Below are 13,360 nucleotides of genomic sequence, written 5' to 3' on the forward strand. Positions count from 1 at the left end.
TCAGCCAGGACCCTCGTATGTTGACTGTGAGAAAGGCATCCTTTATCTGAAATAGATGCTTTTCCAACAATCAAATTCGAAGATCTTCGACGTTGTTGTAAAAAGAGAAGGAGAAGGAATCTTATATACGAAAAAAAGAGATCTGACATTGTGTCAGATCTCAGTAAAAGTGACATTTACATGTCAAAAAAATAGAATGAGTTTAAGTAATTAAAATTGAGGGTGAGAGTAGTATTGTATGAAATAATATCTCTCACCCTCCAATTCATCCTATGGCGCCGAAAAAATTTTGGTGAAATGCGACCACATTTCACCAAAATTTCTCGGCGCCATATAGAGAACTAGAGCCTGTGAGGTACTGATACTATCCATGTACCTCGCAGGCTCTAGTTCCAAGCCAAAATGGCTAAAAATTGCCCGCAATTGTTCACATTGCGGGCAATTTTTAGCCATTTTGGCTGGGAATTGGAGGGTGAGAGTAGTATTGTATGAAATAATATCTCTCACCCTCCAATTCATCCTATGGCGCCGAAAAAATTTTGGTGAAATGCGACCACATTTCACCAAAATTTCTCGGCGCCATATAGAGAACTAGAGCCTGTGAGGTACTGATACTATCCATGTACCTCGCAGGCTCTAGTTCCAAGCCAAAATGGCTAAAAATTGCCCGCAATTGTTCACATTGCGGGCAATTTTTAGCCATTTTGGCTGGGAATTGGAGGGTGAGAGTAGTATTGTATGAAATAATATCTCTCACCCTCCAATTCATCCTATGGCGCCGAAAAAATTTTGGTGAAATGCGACCACATTTCACCAAAATTTCTCGGCGCCATATAGAGAACTAGAGCCTGTGAGGTACTGATACTATCCATGTACCTCGCAGGCTCTAGTTCCAAGCCAAAATGGCTAAAAATTGCCCGCAATTGTTCACATTGCGGGCAATTTTTAGCCATTTTGGCTGGGAATTGGAGGGTGAGAGTAGTATTGTATGAAATAATATCTCTCACCCTCCAATTCATCCTATGGCGCCGAAAAAATTTTGGTGAAATGCGACCACATTTCACCAAAATTTCTCGGCGCCATATAGAGAACTAGAGCCTGTGAGGTACTGATACTATCCATGTACCTCGCAGGCTCTAGTTCCAAGCCAAAATGGCTAAAAATTGCCCGCAATTGTTCACATTGCGGGCAATTTTTAGCCATTTTGGCTGGGAATTGGAGGGTGAGAGTAGTATTGTATGAAATAATATCTCTCACCCTCCAATTCATCCTATGGCGCCGAAAAAATTTTGGTGAAATGCGACCACATTTCACCAAAATTTCTCGGCGCCATATAGAGAACTAGAGCCTGTGAGGTACTGATACTATCCATGTACCTCGCAGGCTCTAGTTCCAAGCCAAAATGGCTAAAAATTGCCCGCAATTGTTCACATTCCCATCTTTTGTTGGTAAGACGAAGAATATGAAATAAATTATGAAGAAGATAATGATGAATAAAATATCACTTTTTATATTTTTGACACGTAAAGTTGTCACTTTTCTGTCAAACCGTTTTTATCGTTTTCGTATATAACAGGAAAGAAGAGGAAGGAGAGGAAGAAGGAAAGGAAAAGAAGAAGAAGAAAAAAGAAAAAAAAAGAAGGACATATTAAATATAATGCGCACTTAATAGTGCCGAGGCGGCGGAGCCGCCGAGGCGCGATTTTTTTGACCCTATATTACCGCACGGCAATGTTTTTCTCGATTTTGTACAGACATATGTATATATTAATTACGAGCAAAAAACGATGATCTTCATTCCAAAAATTAAATAAACTATTCAATTTTATGGTTCCGGTACACCATTAGAATTTTTTTTCTGAAATTTACCTCGAGTTCTAATTTATCAAAAATCCGGCTCATCTAATAAAGAAGAGCCAATGATCTTTCAAAAGAACATTCTTTTGTAAAAAATTCAGAATTTCAAAAATGTTTTTATGCTTATTTCTCCATCTCTGCCTATCTTCTGATAAAATCCAGCAGAATCTTCCAGGATCAATCAGAAAAGAAGCAGAGGAACTGCAATTTGTCGATTATGACTTAGTTCAAATGAATTTAGAAGCAGATGGCAGAATCGACACCACAATTACATTTCAAACAGCCGTGACAGGAACAAGAGCATCCAGAAGCTATTGGAAATGTCTTGTAAAAGTAGTAGAATCAAGCTTCAAAGACTGTTTTGCATTCGGTGTAGCTTTAACGTTTGGATCAGGTGGAGCCGTTTATACACAGCAATCCTGCTTATACATCTTAGAATCCACGTTTACATCCAACAAAGCTGTTTCTGGAGGCTCAATCGCTTGTGTTAATTCCAGAATCGATGGTGAACAAGCAACATTCTCATTTGATACAGCATATCATAGAGCTGGATCATTATACTCTATTTCATCAGATCAAATCTCAGAAATTGGTTCAGACGGCGCAGTAATTTCACCTTATAACGAAATCTCAATTATTGACTCCAAATTTTACATGTGCCAATCAAACGAATTGTATGGTGCTGCTTATGTCTACGGATCTACCAATATTTACTTACATAACGTAATTTTTGAATTATGTAGCGCAAAAGCTCCATGTGGCGCAATTGCCTTCTCAGAATGCACTGCATTTATCGATCAATGCAAGTTCATAGGCAATTCATGCAATGTTCTCCCAGATATTCCAAATGAAATAAATATTTTCAAATCAAAGATGATAAACAAGGAGAAAGGCATTCCATCAGGTGGTGGAGCCATTATATTCAGTTGTGTCGACCAATCAAAACAGCTTACGACACAAAATTGTTGTTTCAAACAAAATGTAGCGAATTATCCCAACAAAAACACATTTAACTCACAATCATCCATTGGTAATGACATTCTCTTCCAAGGAAATGCGAAATGGAGATCTTTCCAAGACATATTTTCAACAAATCAACAAGATTCAATAGCAATTGATGACATTAAGCCATCATCACTTGCAATGTCACAATGGGGAACACAATTCCATGTTATTGATGGTGTTTGCATCACAGAAAATGATGTTTTAGATCTTCCTATTGATACATTTTCATCAACAACAAATGTTGAAGAATCATCAGTTAATTATGATCCAATAAATTATGATGATAACACAGAAATCAACCAAAAACCAGATCCAGCAACAACATATCCGAATACTCCGAATATTATTGGATATGTTTCATACACTCTTCATCCACATTCTCCTGAAATACAGTTTCCAACAAATGCTGAAACTGCTTTCGTAACTCCTTTCGAAACAATGGTTTCAACACCATTTTCAACTGCTTCTAGTACTCCTTTCTCGACAGCAGAACAAACAAATGCATTAACTCCTGTAGGAACTCCATTTGGAACTCCTTTCTTAACTGCATTTCAAACAGAAAAAGAAACACCATTTACAACTAATTTCATGACACCTTATATGACTAATTATGAAACTCCTTTTTCTACTAATTTCCTGACTAATTATGAAACACCTTTTTCAACTGCTCATACAACACCATATGTAACTGTTCATGAAACTCCATTTTCTACTAATTTCATGACTAATTTTCAAACACCTTTTTCAACTGCTTCTGAAACTCCTGTTGGATACATCCCTCCAACACCATTCGAAACAGCTTTTGAAACACCATTTAATACTGTATTCAAAACTGCTTTCGAAACAGCTTTTGAAACTCCATTTAATACTGTATTCAAAACTGCTTTCGAAACTGCACATCAAACTCCATTTTTGTCACCTTTTTTGACAGCACATCAAGCACCATTCAATACTTTACATTTTACACCTATTGAAACTCCTTTCAAAACCGCTTTTTCAACAGAAAAACCAACTGATTCACCAGCTACAGAAGAAAAGCCAATTATTATACCAACAGAAGAACCGCCTGTAATAATATCTACACCAGAACAAACAGCTCCATCTCCTTCTCCATCAGAGAATAATAACATAAGAGAAGATACAAATACTTTGGAGAAAAACAAGTTTAGTATTTGGCCAATTGTTGGTGCTGTAATCGGATTGATTATATTGGCTGCTCTTCTCATTATGTTCTTCATAATTTCGAAGAAACACGATGTTGAATCTGATCATTTAGATTGGTCTGATGAAAAAGAAGCAACTGTTTTAGATGATTTCAATGATGTGGCTGTAACTACTGAAAATCCTCTGTATGCAACATCAATGTTAACTGAGGATGATCCTGATCCGTTCAACAAAGATTTCGATGACAATGATAATGATGAAACCCCACTTAATCCTCCAAATGATCTGTTCTTTATCCAATAAAATATTTTGTTTTGTTTTTTATGTATATAAAAATAATTTTTGTTTATGTAAATTTTTTGTTTTGATTTATCATTAATATGGTATGAAAATGATTATTTTAAATTCAATTCCCACTTTTTAAAACTCTTTAAGTTATTAATAAAGTGGAATTTTCATATTCAATAATGGCTGGGGAATTTCCAGTTATCTAATCTCATTTAATGCTGAATTTAGGAAAGGCCAAAGATATCATCAAATATAACAAGAAGATTTTTTTAACAATGTTAGGTATTGAGTAAATTCTATTTTGAAAACGTATTTGAATTATTAAATAGATTTCACAGTAAGGTTACACTTCTAAATATTTGAGAAACGTATTAGATCAGTCCATGCAAGATTTTATTGTCTATGGAATTACTCGTAATTCCCAGGTCATTGATAATGAACAATGTCAATGAGATTATTAACATTAGGCACTATAATCCTCCATGGGCTTGCTTATTGCTTCGTTGATTCTTTCATATGTAGCAATTTGTTCAATGAAATGATATCTCAAGTTAGGATGTGTCAAAAAGAATCAAAATTTATAATAGAAAATTTACATATACAAATCACTAAGAATAGATAAAATATCAGCGGTAAAATCAGAAGGAGAGTCAGCATTGGCATTATTAGCAACAGGGGCACGAGCTCCGTTGATTTGCTCTCCAATATATTTCTTTAAAATTCTAATTCCTACTTTGACAGCAACTTTAGTTGCAAACTTAGCAGTTGCCTGCAATACATCAACTGCTGTTGCAGCAAGATCATTCTCCTGGTCTTCATTGTATTTAGGTGGATTGTTAAAGAATTCATCTGCATCGACAAAAATCTGATTTAAATCATAATTTTGATAAGCCTGAATCAGTTCAACAGTAGTACTTCCAAATTCTTGGTTATCAAGGACACTAATAACCTGCTTTATATGAGCTAAAGCAAGAGAAACAAAAAATAAATCAATTTCTGTTTTCGGATTCGAATGAAGCAAAAATCTATCCCATATTAACAATACATGCCTTGTTGGATGAACATGCGTAAAGAACAAAAGGCGCCAACTCATAGCAAAATACAAAGATGACATGTGAGATTCTTTAAACGAATCATACAGCCGGGGATTGAGTCCTCTTATTCCGTTATCAAGCAAGGTAAACATGACTTGTTCGTGGGGATGTTCTAAGATTATATTAAAAGAAGAAATCTGAATGAATTTGATAATAAGATCAAAACATAGACCTTCAGCATAGTGGTTATCGATTCCTAATGATTGAACTATCTTTAATGCTAAAGAAAAACAAATTAACGTATAACGATCATATCCTTGAATGTAAGAAAGCTTTGGGTACTTAAGGGCTATAATGGAATGAATTCTTTTTGATGCTAAATGTCCGTATTCTTCACCTAAAGATTTAACCCCCATATCTTTACAGATTTCATTGAAAAATCCAAAACTGCGGGGGACATCTGCAGTTATTACCTTAGAAACGTTTTCAGGAGTTGCTTTAAGAGGATCGTCGTAAAAATTACCAAGAATTTCTTTAGATTCCTTTTCATAGTCGAGAATTTTTTGTAAAAGTTCTTCTGCATAAGTTTCAAAGTTAATGCATTTGAGTTTGAGACAGTATGCAATGAATCGTAGCTCGAGATTTTTTTCAATTTTAAATTCTTGCAAAAATAAATCCAAACTTTTGGAATCAGTGATAATTGGCCCATTTTCAGAGGAATTTATGTTCTTGATTTCTGCAATAAAAGCTTCTCGATTGATTTCCATTTAAAATTTTTGACAATTCAATTTCAATTTTTTTTCATCGTTTTTCATTCAATCTAAGCAATCGTGAAAATGATACTCCTTTTCAATTTGATTTGGTTTCAACATATGGCTTGATCAAAGTATATATAGGCTAGTCAACCCTTTGAGTTTGGTTAATTAAAATAAATCTTCATATTAGTTATTGGTAATTACTACAAAAATTACTACTGCAAATATGCCCAATTTCTTCTCAGTTAGATAGTCTAGGGTATAAAACAAGCTTACGAACTATTTGGATCATATATAATGAAATCCTGTGAAGATTACTGCGAATTTAACAAATAAACTAATTTTGAATATATAAATGTCATCTTACATCAAATACTACTATTCCATCCAATCAAGAAAGCATAATGATTTCTAATAGCCAATCCCATTTGTAAGATTATTGTAATTATTTAAAAATATCAATAAATCTACCAGAATGGATTTGAGTGAATAATATATAAGAGTTATGAAGAACCATTTCGAAATTTGATATAAAATTGATTAAAAATGTCATTTGTAATAAATATAAGTTACAATTTAAATAAGTTACATCATGGAGATACATGTTAAGGTCTAGATAATGCATTATAAAAACTGTAAAACATTTTTTCTCATCGCTAAAATTTATATAAATGGAATTTTATTGTTATAATTAGCGATGGCCAATACTATGTGTGAAACCGCTGATTGAAAAGTAGTTCTCAAATATAAAAAAATTGTTTTACAATTGAAATCAGATATCTATTCTTTTATATAGAATAAAGATCTTGAATTGTTTTACAAACTGTATTCATCTTTCAAAATTTAATAGGATTCAAAAACATTCAAATTAATTATTTTACGCAACATTGACTACCACACTTTAATCTGATAGTACATATTTTTGAAAGATTTTTTTGAATTAATTCAATTTTAATTAGCTTAATAATTAAACATTTATCTTTATAGAATCCAAATTGGTGCAATCGTAAAAATGTGACATTTTACATGAATTATCAATGTTTTGTATTCTGAAAAGGAATTCGTATTGCTTTTCTCGTTGCTGCTAGTTATATAATATTTTGAGGAAATGACAATTGTTACACTCGTCACTTTTCAACGTTGCTCAAAAATTCAAAATTTCTGATATACGACATTCATGCAAGATACTTCCCAATATGATGATTATGACTGTATTAATTTCGATGATGAGATAGATTTCTATCACGTCCCAAGGCCTAAAGATAAAGAAAAACGATCAACTACATCTTTCCAAATCCGTCGAAGGCCGAAAACAACTGAATCAAGAGATACAACGTTCCAGCTTGAATTACCACCAATGTCAAAAAGCACGACACGTAAAAATAGTTCACTTCCGGCTAGCGCTAAAAGAATTCCACCACCAAGACAGTCCCACTTAATCCAGTTACAAACTCGCTCTCCAAATAAGACCTACATAGTCTCCGATGGTAAATCTATTATGGTGACTCAGCTCCGTGCTCCAGTAATTCCCGTTGATAAACCTGTTGAAAAGAAGAAGGTAACTCAGAAGCAACAGGACGCTCCTAACTCAGCAAATATGCAAGAATTACTTGACGATTTCATGAAAAACAAGAAACTTGAGGATGAATCAATGGCTTATCCTTTATCTAAGTTTGCTAAAGTACAATTGGATAAAGCAATTGAAGAAGATGATTACCAACGTGGTGAAGAGTTCCATAAAGCAATACGTTTGCTTAACAGAATTGCATTTCCAGCAGCGCCACCAACTCCAATCGTAACTACTAGCGAAAGAATAGCCAGTGCTACACGCGAAATTGACATGCTTAATAAGAAGCATGATGAGCGCCTGGAAGCATTCCATAATGACAGGCAGAAAATAAATGAACAAAGAAAATCTCGTCAGGAACAAGAGATTGAGAATATGACAAATTATTTAGGAACAAACAAATTCCTAATGCCATTCCAAAAACCATCAGGCGTATTACTCAACGAAAAAAGGAAACAAAAAGAATCAGCCAAAATCGGAGATTTCGAAAAAGCAAAGAATCTTAAGCGAATTACAGATCAAATGTCTCAAGATGAGACTGAACAAGCTAAACAGAGAGCTCTTACTCGCGCAGAGAATATGCATCTTTCTCTTGTAGAGAAACATAGCAGAGAAGAAGACTGCGCGAACCAGAATGAAGAGAGACTGAGAATGACGCTCGATATGGATAGAGAGGCCGATATTGAGCCTATTAGAAAGAGAATAGAACAGCTCGAGAGAGGCGTACACCCTCCTCTTTATGTTTTCTAAAAAATATTATTTGATTTTTTATTGTTGATTAATTAGAGATGTTTTTCAAAAAAAAAAAAAAAAAAAAAAAAAAAAAAAAGGGAGTGGGGCTTCCAGGCACTTCGTGCCTTCTAGCCCTGAGGATGAATGAGTATAATGAAGTTTTTTTTTCTTGGGGGATGGCTTCCAGGCACTTCGTGCCTTCTAGCCCCCGAAGATGTTTAGTATAAATGAAGTTCTTATATACGGGTCTTCCAGGAGCTTTTCACAAATTATATATGTTTTCATGTTTTGTCAAGACTTCTTCGTAAATGTTTTGTCAAGACTTCTTCGTAAATGTTTTGTCATGATTTCATCGTAAATGTTTTGTCAAGACTTCTTCGTAAATGTTTTGTCAAGATTTCATCGTAAATGTTTTGTCAAGACTTCTTCGTAATGAGTGTAAATGACCAAAAATATAATTTAGGGTAGAAGGTTATATCTAACCTCTTTTCTAACCTCTTTTCTACCCTCTTGAATTTGTCATGATTTCTTCGTAAAATGTTTTGTCAAGACTTCTTCGTAAAATGTTTTGTCAAGACTTCTTCGTAAATGTTTTGTCATGATTTCATCGTAAATGTTTTGTCAAGACTTCTTCGTAAATGTTTTGTCAAGACTTCTTCGTAAATGTTTTGTCAAGACTTCTTCGTAAAATCAGACAAAAATAATGTTTAGGGTAGAAGGGTATATCTAACCTCTTTTCTAACCTCTTTTCTACCCTCTTGAATTTTCATGAAATTTACACCAAAAATATATTTTAGGGTAGAAGGGTATATCTAACCTCTTTTCTAACCTCTTTTCTACCCTCTTGAATTTTCATGAAATTTACACCAAAAATATACTACTAGGGTCATTTACGAAGAAATCTCAACAAAGTCTTTACGATGAAGTCTTGACAAAGTCTTTACGAAGAAGTCTCAACAAAGTCTTTACGAAGAAGTCTCAACAAAGTCTTTACGAAGAAATTCATGAAAATTCAAGAGGGTAGAAATGAGGTTAGAAAGAGGTTAGATATACCCTTCTACCCTAAAATATTTTTGGGTCATTTACACTCATTTACGAAGAAATCTCAACAAAGTCTTTACGAAGAAGTCTTAACAAAGTCTTTACGAAGAAGTCTCAACAAAGTCTTTACGAAGAAATTCATGAAAATTCAAGAGGGTAGAAATGAGGTTAGAAAAGAGGTTAGATATACCCTTCTACCCTAAAATATATTTTTGGGTCATTTACACTCATTTACGAAGAAATCTCAACAAAGTCTTTACGAAGAAGTCACAATAAAACATCTGTCAAAAGCCTCTTTTTAACTTCACTTAAAATGCCACGTAAGCTACGTAAGAATATACGTAAGAGGAAGAGAGCATTGAAACATCCAATAGTAAAACTGACACCACAACAACAGTTGCAACAACAAATGCTGAATGACCCCACTATGTTGCAACAAATGTCAAGCAAATCCTATGCTTTTAAACCGAGTTCTTGGTGCACAGAGTGGAGGTTTAAGAGCGGCACTTTTAGCGAAAATGGCAGGCTATGGTGGAGCTGCAGACGGAACAGCCTATAACCCTCAAAGTCAAATGAATTTGAGTTCACTCAAAAATCAAATAACAGATGTCAAAAAGTCAAACATAGACATACAGAAACAAATAAGTGAAAACGAAAAGAAACTAGAATATGACAGACACACAAAGAAACTCAATGAGTTAAACGTAGAGAAAAAGAAGAAAGAAGAACAACTGAAAGAACTAAGTACAGAGGAATATGCGAAAAAAGTGTCAGAAAAAGCAGCAGAAGTAGCAAAAATGGAACAAGATGTTATAAATTTGAAAAACCATACTACTCAATATAAAGTACTGAAAGATGAAGAGATAAAACAAAAAGCCCTGAAGACATATATGGATAGCGATGAGTATAAAAAAGAAGTTGAAGCAAATGTAAAGGCAGAAAAACTTTTACAGTTGCAAAACCAAACCGTACAGTATGAAAACTTAGCACAAGAAAGTAAAAATAACGACGCGGCTATGCAAAAGGCAATGAAAAGCTCAGAATATATAAAAGCTAACAATGACTGGTTAGATGCCCAAGCCAACGCTAAAGCAGCCCAGCTTATAGGGTCAATAAGGACAAAAATACAAGCGGATGAAGACAGTTCAAATGAAGCTTTAACAAATGCTGACTTTAAGAAACGCCTTCGAAGCTCTTCATAGTAAGGTGAAACAAGTGAACGACTTCTCATCTGGAAAGAAACTGAAGTCTGAAGGTTTCGACAAAGAGTTAAAAGAAGTAGCACAAAATATGACGAAAATAACAGATGCAGCAACGAGACAGGCAGTTCAAAGTGCCTATGACGCCGTTAGAGCAACTGTTGTGAAAAGTCAAGAAAAAGAGTTACAACAGACCAAACAGACCTAGTAAATGCTTTCTTAAGAACGAAAAGTCAGGTAGGACATTACGCTGCAGATGGAACATATGTGCCAGCTGGTGGAACTTATATACACCAAACCCTCCAAGAGAAGCACCTGCACCAGGACTACCTAAAACATTTACATCGTCACATGGACATAGACACAGGCATGCACCAAAACCAACACAACAACCAACAGTTCAAAACCCTGCACAACAACCAACAGTTCAAAATCCAGCACAACAACAACAACCAGCACAGCAACCACCTCCACAACCAGCACAACAACCACAAACAGAGCAAGGACATAAAAGAAGTAGAGAACAAGGAAACCAAGAATTCTTAAAAATGCTTAAAGAAGAGTGTGGTTTCCCAGATACTGTTGACTTTAGTGACAGATATAAAGAAGCTATTGGAAAGTTCAAGGATGGAATACTGACCCGAACCTATTTAGCTTTATGGCTCAGCACCAAAACGGATATAATCTCAAACCTGGAAAATACAAGCTCGCTAAGGGATATGATTTAATAGCATATCATCCAAATGACATGGATGAATTTACTCCGAGATATTTGATGTCAGAGCTAAATGACAATTCAACTTTCGTCATGAAACGCGTAAAAAATAGAGACGGAACGAAAGAACAAAGGCTTATGAATGCGGATGACGTAGATAGGGAAATTGTTGAAAACGGTCTCGGAATATATGAAATGCCAGCAGATGAGGTACAAGAACTCACAGGAAGAACTAGTTCAGATACAACCAGACATGGAAGAAATAGTTCAGCAACAACAGCTAGAAGAGCCTGAAGGAAACGAACAAGTCACTCCTTTGGAAACTAACTTCACAGAACTAGATGAAGATTTGGAACAGCCGAAAAATCTTGACCCTCAACAAGAGCATGAGGTGAATATGGAATCTTTCCAAGAGTCTAAGAAAGATTCGGCTGACATAGTAGAAGAATATCGAAAAATTGTTTGGCCGACATACAAAAGACTCAACACCAGATGAAAATATTCAGCATAGAATGGAAGAACTGAAAAAAAATGTACACAATACAACAACCCTTTTTACTTAGCGAGCATTTAACGTTCAATCTTCGGATGAACTCGGTGAAGATAAAAGGTTAAATTTCAAGAAAACATATAGAAATGAAACATTGTTTAAAGTTCATTCAGAACCTAACCAAGATGGAAACAAACCTACTTTTGTTTCTGCAGACGATGGAACTACAATGAGATGGGGTCATAAAGCTAACCCGGATAGGTGGTTCATAAACTTACAACCACAATTCCAAGAAGTTGTAGACGCAATGGAAGTGAATGGTGAACCAGATATAGCTGGTATTTTAAGCGCGGCTTTTAATGCCATTGAAAGATATGAAAGATGCAGATATTTTGAACCAGTATGAAATGAACATGGCTGATGGAAATATAACACCTGACGTTCTAGAACATTTATCTCAAAGAACTACACAGAACCATAAAGATGGTATATTTGGTGAAGAGTTTTAGAAAAGAAAGTTAGGGAGATAGAAGGAAGAGAACCTATTGTACATGACCTTGCAAACGAAAGTTTGCAAAATGTCATAAAATCTTACTTTGCAGACAATGAACCGAGAAGGGATGAATATTTAAGAAAACTCAATGGACAGTACCAAATGAAATGTTAGTATTGAAAAACATGTTCCTTGACAAAATAAAACCAACTACAGAAATAAACGACGCAAGACTGAAAGATTGGGTAGAAGCTTTCCCATTCAAAAGATATAGTTGGTAACATGGAAGAAAACCAGAATGGCTACAAAAACATATATTTGGAAACGAGCTTATTCATATGGACAGGCACTGTTTGAAGAGCTTGAACCGGAAACTCAGGACAGAGTCATGCAAACAATAAGCGACGACTCAAATACAGACTATGACAAACTCTTTCTAGGATATAGGTTACCTGAGATGGGGCGACCAGAGCCAAAAGGCAAAAAGGACATGGAAAATTTGCAACATACTAGATGAACATAATGCAAAGATGCAACAACTTCAAGCAGAGGGCAATGAAGGAAAAGAAGAGTTAAAAACTCAGTCAGGAAGAAAGTAAAGCTTGGTCGGAGTGGGTTCTATTATGACATATAAATCCAACTATTCTATATTTTTTACTCATATGAAATGTACGCCGCTCAGAATATAACGCCAACAGTTTTGGATGCTATGAATGGAAATGTTTCGAATGGTATAACGAATGCGACAATGCATTAGAAGGTCAGAAATAGTTCCTGGAACTTACGAATATACAACTGCTGTTTTTTATGGAAACGTAGGTGAGTTTTGGAGAAGGTTCTTCAACAACAGTAGATATTGCTTGCGACAGGTTTCATATAATTTCTATTGACAACTCTTTCTTATACGTGGAACAAGACATTGAAATAAACCTTCTGCCAAGTTGTCTGACAAGAAAGGTTGCAATGGAATTTTCTATGTCGGATACCAATATGCTCCAGAAGTTTTCATGGATATAAGAT

General features: G+C 34.9%; 3 protein-coding genes across 3 annotated transcripts, besides 8 other annotated features; 2 read left to right on the forward strand and 1 right to left on the reverse strand.

The window, feature by feature from the left end:
* Positions 1 to 284: 284 nt before the first annotated feature.
* Positions 285 to 393: a mobile genetic element.
* A 141-nt stretch (positions 394 to 534) lies between these two features.
* Positions 535 to 643: a mobile genetic element.
* Positions 644 to 784: 141 nt separating this feature from the next.
* Positions 785 to 893: a mobile genetic element.
* Positions 894 to 1,034: 141 nt separating this feature from the next.
* Positions 1,035 to 1,143: a mobile genetic element.
* A 141-nt stretch (positions 1,144 to 1,284) lies between these two features.
* Positions 1,285 to 1,393: a mobile genetic element.
* Positions 1,394 to 1,513: 120 nt separating this feature from the next.
* Positions 1,514 to 1,710: a mobile genetic element.
* A 258-nt stretch (positions 1,711 to 1,968) lies between these two features.
* TVAGG3_0150570 (bifunctional inhibitor/lipid-transfer protein/seed storage 2s albumin superfamily protein family) lies at positions 1,969 to 4,329 on the forward strand (the record flags this gene model as incomplete). The annotated part of the gene is made up of 1 exon (XM_001303536.1): positions 1,969 to 4,329. The coding sequence occupies one exon, from the start codon at positions 1,969 to 1,971 to the stop codon at positions 4,327 to 4,329; it is 2,361 nt and encodes a 786-aa protein (XP_001303537.1).
* Positions 4,330 to 4,868: 539 nt separating this feature from the next.
* On the reverse strand, positions 4,869 to 6,115 carry TVAGG3_0150580 (TBC domain-containing protein kinase-like protein family; the record flags this gene model as incomplete). Its single annotated transcript, XM_001303537.1, has 1 exon — positions 4,907 to 6,115. One exon carries the CDS (start codon positions 6,113 to 6,115, stop codon positions 4,907 to 4,909), a length of 1,209 nt encoding a protein of 402 aa, XP_001303538.1.
* A 1,165-nt stretch (positions 6,116 to 7,280) lies between these two features.
* On the forward strand, positions 7,281 to 8,420 carry TVAGG3_0150590 (uncharacterized protein; the record flags this gene model as incomplete). Its single annotated transcript, XM_001303538.1, has 1 exon — positions 7,281 to 8,420. The coding sequence occupies one exon, from the start codon at positions 7,281 to 7,283 to the stop codon at positions 8,418 to 8,420; it is 1,140 nt and encodes a 379-aa protein (XP_001303539.1).
* Positions 8,421 to 8,469: 49 nt separating this feature from the next.
* Positions 8,470 to 8,569: a terminal%2Cinverted (terminal inverted repeat of Maverick-3 transposon ID:TVAGG3_0150600).
* Positions 8,470 to 13,360: part of a mobile genetic element that runs on past the window's edge.

The sequence above is a fragment of the Trichomonas vaginalis genome, chromosome IV, assembly GCF_026262505.1.
Source record: "Trichomonas vaginalis G3 chromosome IV, whole genome shotgun sequence".
Lineage (NCBI taxonomy): Eukaryota > Parabasalia > Trichomonadida > Trichomonadidae > Trichomonas > Trichomonas vaginalis.